A 10598-nucleotide genomic window follows, 5' to 3' on the forward strand; every position below is an offset into this window, starting at 1 on the left:
GTTTTTCTTGTTGATTCATTAGATTACAATTTGCTTTCTGTATCTCAATTATGCAAAATGGGCTACAACTGTCTCTTTACTGATGTAGGTGTCACTGTCTTTAGAAGAAGTGATGATTCAATAGCATTTAAGGGTGTGCTAGAAGGTCATCTATACTTAGTAGATTTTGATAAAGCTGAACTCGACACATGCTTAATTGTTAAGACTAACATGGGTTGGCTCTGGCATCGCCGACTAGCCCATGTTGGGATGAAGAATCTTCATAAGCTTCTAAAGGGAGAACACATTTTAGGACTAACAAATGTTCATTTTGAGAAAGACAGGGTTTGTAGCGCATGCCAAGCAGGAAAGCAAGTCGGAGCCCATCATCCACACAAGAACATCATGACGACCGACAGGCCGCTTGAGCTACTCCACATGGATCTATTCGGCCCGATTACTTACATAAGCATCGGCGGGAGTAAGTATTGTCTTGTAATAGTGGATGATTATTCTCGCTTCACTTGGGTGTTCTTTTTGCAGGAAAAATCTCAAACCCAAGAAACCTTAAAGGGATTCTTGAGACGAGCTCAAAACGAGTTCAGCTTAAGGATCAAGAAAATTAGAAGCGACAACGGAACGAAGTTCAAAAACTCACAAATTGAAGGCTTCCTTGAGGAGGAGGGCATCAAACATGAGTTCTCTTCTCCCTACACCCCTCAACAAAATGGTGTAGAGGAGAGGAAGAATCGAACTCTATTAGATATGGCTAGAACCATGCTTGATGAGTACAAGACTTCGGATCGGTTTTGGGCGGAGGCGGTCAACACCGCTTGCTACGCCATCAACCGGTTGTATCTACACCGAATCCTCAAGAAGACATCCTATGAACTCCTAACCGGTAAAAAGCCCAATATTTCATATTTTAGAGTCTTTGGTAGCAAATGCTTTATTCTTGTTAAAAGAGGTAGAAAATCTAAATTTGCTCCGAAGACTGTAGAAGGCTTTTTACTAGGATATGATTCAAACACAAGGGCATATAGAGTCTTTAACAAGTCCTCTGGACAAGTTGAAGTTTCTTGTGACGTTGTGTTTGATGAGACTAACGGCTCTCAAGTAGAGCAAGTTGATCTTGATGAGATAGGTGATGAAGAGGCTCCATGCATCGCGCTAAGGAACATGTCCATTGGGGATGTGTGTCCTAAGGAATCCGAAGAGCCTTCAAATGCACAAGATCAACCATCCTCCTCCATGCGAGCATCTCCACCGACTCAAAATGAGGATGAAGCTCAAGTTGATGAAGTAGAAGATCAAGCAAATGAGCCACCTCAAAATGATGGCAATGATCAAGGGGGAGATGCAAATGAGGAAGACAAGGAGGATGAAGAACCAAGGCCGCCACACCCAAGAGTCCACCAAGCAATTCAACGAGATCACCCCGTCGACACTATCCTCGGCGACATTCATAAGGGGGTAACTACTAGATCTCGTGTTGCACATTTTTGTGAGCATTACTCTTTTGTTTCCTCTATTGAGCCACACAGGGTAGAGGAAGCACTCCAAGATTCGGATTGGGTGGTGGCAATGCAAGAGGAGCTCAACAACTTCACTAGGAATGAGGTATGGCATTTAGTTCCACGTCCTAACCAAAATGTTGTAGGAACCAAATGGGTCTTCCGCAACAAGCAAGATGAGCATGGTGTGGTGACAAGGAACAAAGCTCGACTTGTAGCCAAGGGATACTCCCAAGTCGAAGGTTTGGATTTTGGTGAAACCTATGCACCTGTAGCTAGGCTTGAGTCAATTCGCATTTTATTGGCCTATGCTACTTACCATGGCTTTAAGCTTTATCAAATGGACGTGAAAAGTGCCATCCTCAATGGACCAATCAAGGAAGAGGTCTATGTTGAGCAACCTCCCGGCTTTGAAGATAGTGAGTACCCTAATCATGTTTGCAAACTCTCTAAGGCGCTTTATGGGCTCAAGCAAGCCCCAAGGGCATGGTATGAATGCCTTAGAGATTTCCTTATCACTAATGGCTTCAAAGTCGGAAAGGCCGATCCTACTCTATTCACTAAAGCTCTTGAAAATGACTTGTTTGTATGCCAAATTTATGTTGATGATATTATATTTGGGTCTACTAACAAGTCTACATGTGAAGAATTTAGTAGGATCATGACGCAAAAGTTCGAGATGTCTATGATGGGGGAGTTAAAATACTTCTTAGGATTTCAAGTAAAGCAACTCCAAGAGGGCACCTTCATTAGCCAAACGAAGTATACTCAAGACATTCTAAACAAGTTTGGGATGAAGGATGCCAAGCCCATCAAGACACCCATGCGAACTAATGGGCATCTCGACCTCGACACGGGAGGTAAGTCCATGGATCAAAAGGTATACCGGTCGATGATAGGTTCTTTACTCTATTTATGTGCATCTCGACCGGATACTATGCTTTCCGTATGCATGTGTGCAAGATTCCAAGCCGACCCTAAGGAAGCTCACCTTACGGCCGTAAAACGAATCTTGAGATATTTAGCTTACACTCCTAAGTTTGGGCTTTGGTATCCTAGGGGATCCACATTTGATTTGATTGGTTATTCGGATGCCGATTGGGCGGGGTGCAAAATCAATAGAAAGAGCACATCGGGGACTTGCCAGTTCTTGGGAAGATCTTTGGTGTCTTGGGCTTCAAAGAAGCAAAATTCGGTCGCTCTTTCCACCGCCGAAGCCGAGTACATTGCCGCAAGCCATTGTTGCGCGCAATTGCTTTGGATGAGGCAAACCCTGCGGGACTACGGTTACAAATTAACCAAAGTCCCTTTGCTATGTGATAATGAGAGTGCAATCAAGATGGCGGATAATCCCGTCGAGCATAGCCGCACTAAGCACATAGCCATTCGGTATCACTTTTTAAGGGATCACCAACAAAAGGGAGATATCGAGATTTCTTACATTAATACTAAAGATCAATTAGCCGATATCTTTGCCAAGCCTCTTGATGAACAAACTTTTAACAAACTTAGGCATGAGCTAAATATTCTTGATTCTAGGAACTTTTTTTGCTAACTTGCTCACATAGCTCATTTATATACCTTTGATCATGTCTCTTTCATATGCTATGACTAATATGTTTTCAAGTCCATTTCAAACCAAGTCATAGGTGTATTGAAAGGGAATTGGAGTCTTCGGCGAAGACAAAGGCTTCCACTCCGTAACTCATCCTTCGCCGTCACTCCAAGCAACTCTCCATTCTTGGGGGAGAAAGCATGAGCACAAAGCAAAAGGACTCCATCTTTGGTATAATCTTCACTCATTTATTTATGACCAAAGGGGAGAGAGTAGTTCTAAACGGGCTCTAATGATTCCGTTTTTGGCGATTTATGCCAAAGGGGGAGAAAGTTGAGCCCAAAGCAAAAGGACCGCACCACCACCAATTTCAAAAACTTAGTTTTTTTAAAGAGTATTTTTCAATTGGTATCTTATTGTGTTCAAAAAGGGGAGAAAGTAGTATTTCAAAATGATATATCAAAACCCTCTTGAACACTAAGAGGAGGATCTCATTTAGGGGGAGTTTTGTTTAGTCAAAGGAAAAGCATTTGAAACAGGGGGAGAAAATTTCAAATCTTGAAAATGCTTTGCAAAATCTTATTCATTTACCTTTGACTATTTGCAAAAGAACTTTGAAAAGGATTTACAAAATAGTTTGCAAAAACAAAACATGTGGTGCAAGCGTGGTCCAAAATGTTAAATAAGAAAGAAACAATCCATGCATATCTTGTAAGTATTTTTATTGGCTCAATTCCAAGCAACCTTTGCACTTACATTATGCAAACTAGTTCAATTATGCACTTCTATATTTGCTTTGGTTTGTGTTGGCATCAATCACCAAAAAGGGGGAGATTGAAAGGGAATTAGGCTTACACCTAGTTCCTAAATAATTTTGGTGGTTGAATTGCCCAACACGAATAATTGGACTAACTAGTTTGCTCTAGTGTATAAGTTATACAGGTGTCAAAGGTTCACAACAAGCCAATTAAAAAGACCAATGTTGGGTTCAAAATAGAGAGCTAAAGGCATCCCGAAAGGCTCCCTGGTCTGGCGCACCGGACTGTCCGGTGGCGCACCGGACAGTGTCCGGTGCACCAGGGGACTTCGCGCAGAACTTCTTAGCCTCGGGAATTTCTCAGAGCCGGCGCGCTATAATTCATCGGACTGTCCGGTGTACACCGGACAGTGTCCGGTGCTCCAAGAGGACGCAGCTCTGGAACTTGGCAGCCTCGGGAAATCATAACGGCTGCTCCGCTATAATTCACCGGACATGTCCGGTGTACACCGGACTGTCTGGTGTAACTGCGGCACAACGGCTACTTCGCGCCAACGGTCGCCTGCAACTGCAATTAATGCGCGCCAGAGCGCGCAGACGGCAGGCACGCCCATACTGGCGCGCCGGACACTCTACAGTACATGTCCGGTGCGCCACCGGACATCCAGGCGGGCCCAGAAGTCAGAACTCCAACGGTCGAATCGCAACAGCTTTGGTGACGTGGCTGGCGCACCGGACATGTCCGGTGTGCACCGGACTGTCCGGTGCACCATACGACAGACAGCCTCCACCAACGGTCATGTTTGGTGGTTGGGGCTATAAATACCCCAACCACCCCACCATTCATTGCATCCAAGTTTTCCAGCTTCCAACCACTATACAAGAGCTAGCATTCATTGCAAAGCACACCAAAAGAGATCAAATCCTCTCCCAACTCCACACAAAGCTTTAGTGACTAGAGAGAGTGATTTGTAGTGTTCATTTGAGCTCTTGCGCTTGGATCGTTTATTTTCTTTGGCATTCTTTCTTGTGATCAAACACTCACTTGTAATTGAGGCAAGAGACACCAATTGTGTGGTGGTCCTTGCGGGAAGTTTGATTCCCAAAGTGATTTGAGAAGAGAAGCTCACTCGATCCGAGGGACCGTTTGAGAGAGGGAAAGGGTTGAAAGAGACCCGGTCTTTGTGACCACCTCAACGGAGAGTAGGTTTGAGAGAACCGAACCTCGGTAAAACAAATCCACGTGTCTCACTTCATTATTCGCTTGCGATTTGTTTTCACGCCCTCTCTCGGACTCATGTTTATTTCTAACGCTAACCCGACTTTTAGTTGTGTTTATATTTGTAAATTTCAGTTTCGCCTTATTCACCCCCCCTCTAGGCGACTATCACACCCTTAAATTAAATTTCTATACATCCACAAGCCAAATGTACCATCCTCAAATTTACTCTAGCTTCTCCACGGACGACAAGAAAAAGAATCACATAATGCTTTATCCAGAGACAACCATTCCTCTCTCTTATCTCCTCTTATTTATACTTTCTATTCATTTTTATTATTCCCCTCTTTATCGCTTCATCTATTTCACCTCATCTCCAACATTTCCCCTATTCAACTTCTCTTTACATTTTAATTGAGCTATTTAACTTTTTATAGATAAGTTTTTAGAGTTTTAAAAAATATACAATATTTGTAGTACTGTAATACACATGGTTACATGTTAATTAAAATAACAATAATTAATTTTACAGTTAATATCACTAATTAGTGAAGAGGAGGGAGATTAAAGCTCCCCTTTCAAGAGGGTTTTCTTATCTCACTCAAAAGAGGGGGACGAAGTAAGTGAACCATTGGAGCAACATGGCGCAACCATACACCGAAATCAGGGGAGCGATTCAGGGCATTGTTGTAGTGCGCCTAAGGCTATTTTCAAGCTTAGTTTCATCACATCATTTTAAGTAGTTAGATTAGAATGATATAATATGTGATAGTTGGTATAGAGAAAATATATACTCTAGAGGGCTATAAATACAGAATATTGTGATATAGAATTATACTAAACTTTACTAATGGAGTGTTTGAATGCACTAGAATTAATAATTATTTGGCTAAAAAATGTTAGTGAAATTAGCTAGCTAACAAATAGCTACATAACTATTAATTAATTTAATAAAAAATAGCTAATAGCTGAATTTTTAGTTATGATTTTTGGATGCAGCAACTAATTTTAGACACTAACTATTATGTCTAGTGCATTTAAATAAATAGACTATGAAAAGCGGTATAGAGTTAGAAAAAGGAGTAGTCCCACTAGCTCACAAAACACCCCAGCCAAAAGTGCCGAACCCCACTTCTCTCTACGAGTCCACGCATTCCGCTACCCTTGGGCCGAACAGTCGGCCCCGCGGCCGCGAGGTAGCGCCCAACCACCCCGCTTGTCCTCGGCTCCCTCTTGAAGAGCGTGCCCCCCGCCTCATAAATAAACATCGGGCAAAACAAGCAAAGTGAAGAAAGCTGCCGGCCTGCCGCTGCCTGCTCGCAGTTGCCAGCCCCCGCCGCCGCGGAGGACGGAAGGAAGCGAATCAACCGCGACTGTCTCCGACGGGAATAAAGCAGGCGAGGCCAGCCGGTCGCGGAACCCCCAATTCTCAGCTGCGGCCGGCGATCGAGTCGGTTCCGTCCCGCGCCGATGCGGATCCCGCGGCGGAAGGGCGGGGCCGGGCCGCTCGCTGTCGGGGTGCCCAGCAGGCGGGCGCAGGTCGCCGCGGTCTTCGCGCTCGCCGCACTGCTGGGGGTCTCCGTGCTCTACGACAACGCCCACATCGCCGCCTCGCTGCGGAGGCACGGCGGCCCGAGGACGTACGCCAAGCTCTCCTCCTTCGAAGGCGCCACCGCTGTCCCCAGCATCGCCAAGGTCGGCACTCGGCACCTAACGCTCCTGCTCATTCCTGCCAACCTCTTGCTCTCTCGGTTGGTTGGCTGCTGTCTGAAAGCTAAACCTACGGTGGTTTCCTTTTCTTCGTGCAGGAAGAGGCGGCGGCGGCGGTGGCGCGGGCAACGGAGTCGGTGCCGGTGCACGGCGCGGATCGGGCCGACTCGCCCCCGCACGAGCGGCAGGAGGAGATCGAGGAGCGCGCATCGAAGCCTGGAGCGACGGCCGGGAGCTCCCTGCAGGACGCGCCGCTAATCGAGGAGGTGGTGCAAGGAGGAAGCGGAGGCCACGACGGCGACGGCGACGGCGACGGCGGCGCGCAGGCGCAGGAGCAGCCCCCGGCCCCGGGGACCTGCGACCTGTACAAGGGCCGCTGGGTGTACGACGAGTCCCGCGCGCCGCTGTACAAGGAGTCCGACTGCAGCTTCCTCACGGAGCAGGTCACCTGTATGCGCAACGGCCGACGCGACGACGACTATCAGAAGTGGCGCTGGCAGCCCGACGGCTGCGATCTCCCCAGGTACCACCGCCTTGCTTCCTCGCTTGCCTGCCACTGATTCTACAGAAACGGTGCCTATACGTATACGTGTACGGTTTACGCGGCCCGGCGCGCGTCGTAGGGTAGGTGCGCGTTTTCGTTTGCGGGCTGGATACTGGAAAGCAAGGGTGGACGCGTTCTCCGCATCACCTCATGGGTGGGTGGCTGCGGGTGGCCAGATCCCTTCGCCCTTTCTTTTTCTGTCTAGGACCTGCGTCAGTTGAGCAGATCCGTGTCTGCATCTGGGAGTGGTCAGCAGTCTTTTCGTCTTATTTTTCTTTTGCGCTCTGTGCTGACGTGGTGATACGCCCCCAACTTGTCTGCGGGCCCAATTGCGCCAGGAGTACAGGTGTATTGTAGTTGTTATCTTGTTCCAATCCATATCTCAACAGTCAACACCATGGCTCCCTACAAAACACTACCAATTGCCCAAATTTGTCATGATTGAAGCAGCAACAAATTATGGATGAAAAATAATACCTGTCTTCCAGCATTACCAACATCTCAGTGTAGCCTTGCAGTAACTTGTAACCCTTTTGTCTTACTGTTGCAATGGTTGCCAGTGTGATCCAGAGTGTTCGTGCTTAGTTTTTGCATAGCTCTATCATTGCTGTTAGCAGCCTCAAATTTTCATCAACGCAAGTGGCTGAACAGGGTTTGCCCTGCATCTAGACTGCAGAGTATGTTAGGTGAAGTTGATCTGTTAAAGTCTACTCATTAGCTGTATTTCTTGGCAACTAAGATTTGTATATGGGGTACTTAATTTGTTAGGTGTTACAACTGATGAGAAAAAAGACCACACTCACATCAAGCTATAGTCTTTCTTTTAATATATTAAACAATTTATTGTTTGATAGTGAAGTTCTGTCCGTTAGAGAAAGTTGTTGAATGGGAATCTAAAAAGGAAAAAGATGAAAAATAAGTGGGAGTTGTTGCATGATGTGCCACCAAGTTCTAGCTCTCACTAACTGCTAACGATTATCTGCACCATGAATATTTTTCGATAAACTGGTGAATACCTTACTTCATACTAAAACAACAATCAAAACATAAGCTAATAATTGAGCAACATACCCTAGAACATAGTCACAAAGTTCCCGGATCGATGAGATCGAGGAACGTGATACGCTACCTGTGAGAGATTTTTACATGGTAGGAACAAAAATGACCCTGCGTACCCGATCGGGGACAATGTTTTCGATAAACTAGAGTGTTGCAGAGCTCACAGAATGGTCCTGTCAATGCATGATGGCCTAAAGCTTAATCTTGAAAGTAGATCCACATGTATCTTGCGCAAATTCTGTTATAAAACTGATGTGCATTTTTGACAATCCTGTTACAGATTTGAAGCTAAGTTGCTTCTGGAGAAGCTAAGGAACAAAAGGCTGATGTTTGTGGGGGATTCCCTGAATCGGAACCAGTGGGAGTCCATGGTGTGCCTGGTCCAGTCAGAGGCTCCATGGGACAAAAAGTCCCTTGTCAAGAATGGTTCTCTTAATGTGTTCCATCTTCAGGTATACTTACTCATCAGGCAGTGATTACTGATCACTATGAAATCCATTAGAGGTCATTAGAATAAATCGGCTTTGAAGATTCTGTTACATTGCCTGCCTCGATAATTAAGAGAAAAATGATAAGAATGCTCAAATCCTGTTTATGCTGAGATTTTACTCCCTATCTTTGCTTATGAATCTTATGGTTAACCCTGATGCAAATTATTTACATGGAATGTTTCAGGAGTACAATGCAACGGTTGAGTTCTATTGGTCTCCTTTCCTAGTGGAGTCGAACTCAGATGACCCAGACATTCATAGCATCAGTGACCGCATGATCAAGCCGACATCGATCGCTAAGCATGCGGCGAACTGGGAAGGGGTGGACTACCTGATCTTCAACACTTACATCTGGTGGATGAACACGCCACAGATGAAAACTCTGTGAGTAACTAACTGTAGACATTAATCCTTGGATCCTCGCGAACAACGAAAACAGCTTGTCTGTTCAATGGACCCAACCTTAAGAGTGATGCCAAGATATTTATGTTCTGCATATGTTTTCTTATGCTTACACAAGCTACCTTGACTGTAGGCACGGTGGATCTTTTTCGAGGAAACATGTCAAGTATGACGAAATCGAACGTGTGGAGGCGTACCGGAAGGTCCTCAAGACATGGTCTAGATGGGTAGAGGCGCACGTAGATCCCAAGAGAACAACGGTCTTATTCATGAGCGTGTCACCAGTACATATGCAGTAAGTATCCGTACCTTGGATGCAGAATTTCCCCCCAGCATTGCTGTTCTGTTGTTGCACAAATTTAATGCTCCGGCGATGCTGGGTCTGAGTGTCTGACCACCGGCGGCACATTCACTGTCTGGCTTTGATCTACTCCAGGAGCGAAGGTTGGGGCAGCCCCAACGCCGTAAAATGCTTCTCCGAGACACAGCCGGCGATCAGCTACAATAAGAAACTGGAGGTGGGCACGGACTGGGACCTCTTCGCGACCGCCCAGCGCGTGACGAGGTCGATGAAGAAGGTACCCGTGCACTTCGTCAACATAACTGCGCTGTCGGAGATCCGCAAGGACGCGCACACCTCCGTGCACACGCTGCGGCAGGGGAAGCTCCTGACGCCGGAGCAGAAGGCGAACCCGAGGAAGTTCGCGGACTGCATCCACTGGTGCCTCCCCGGTGTGCCGGACACGTGGAACGAGTTTGTTTATGGCCATATCGTGTCGAGCACCCCGCCGCCGCAGCAGCAGCAGCAGCAGAAGATAACCGAGGATGAACCTCACAGATGACGGCTAGAAAATACTTCACATGGTAGCGCAATTTTAGTGAGAGAAGAAGATTTGTGATCGAGGCCATAAGTTATTTTTTTTTGTCTGTTCTAGGTTTAGAAGCCTATGCTATGCTGCTGGTTCACCTAAGCATTTGTTGGAAGGTAACACCAAGCAGCCGTGAACAGCCACGGTCACCTGAGGAGCCTTCTCGCAGTGTCTGGATGTGGTTGTTTGAGCCTCTGAGGGGAAATGCCCTGCGCGCTTCTGTGCTTCTCGTGTTTCTACCTGGCAACCACGTGCACATAATTTTACCAGAATCCGATTGTTTCCATTCGTGTAGCAGTATTTCTCTATAAAATGCCAGAAAGTTTCAGTCAAGATTTTGATCATGTTGTGTGGTATAGGTAGCACCGACAAACATCGGTACAACTTTGTGCTTCACATAAAGCCACGCACAAGAGAATTTTCACAAACACATCCGTACTGGTAACGGAAAGGTCGAATTCCTTCAGGAATTAAGACAGTTTATTTACTTATGCAGGGT

The 10598-nt window shown here is 46.1% G+C and overlaps 1 protein-coding gene across 1 annotated transcript; it reads left to right on the forward strand.

Moving 5' to 3' along the window:
- The first annotated feature begins 6329 nt into the window (after positions 1-6329).
- On the forward strand, positions 6330-10325 carry LOC100191843 (putative DUF231 domain containing family protein). The gene is made up of 6 exons (NM_001137267.1): positions 6330-6719; positions 6833-7257; positions 8618-8789; positions 9013-9212; positions 9364-9525; positions 9667-10325. Exons 1-6 carry the CDS (start codon positions 6495-6497, stop codon positions 10070-10072), a joined length of 1590 nt encoding a protein of 529 aa, NP_001130739.1. The 5' UTR covers positions 6330-6494; the 3' UTR covers positions 10073-10325.
- The last annotated feature ends 273 nt before the right edge of the window (positions 10326-10598 follow it).

Source organism: Zea mays, chromosome 6 (assembly GCF_902167145.1).
Source record: "Zea mays cultivar B73 chromosome 6, Zm-B73-REFERENCE-NAM-5.0, whole genome shotgun sequence".
Lineage (NCBI taxonomy): Eukaryota > Viridiplantae > Streptophyta > Magnoliopsida > Poales > Poaceae > Zea > Zea mays.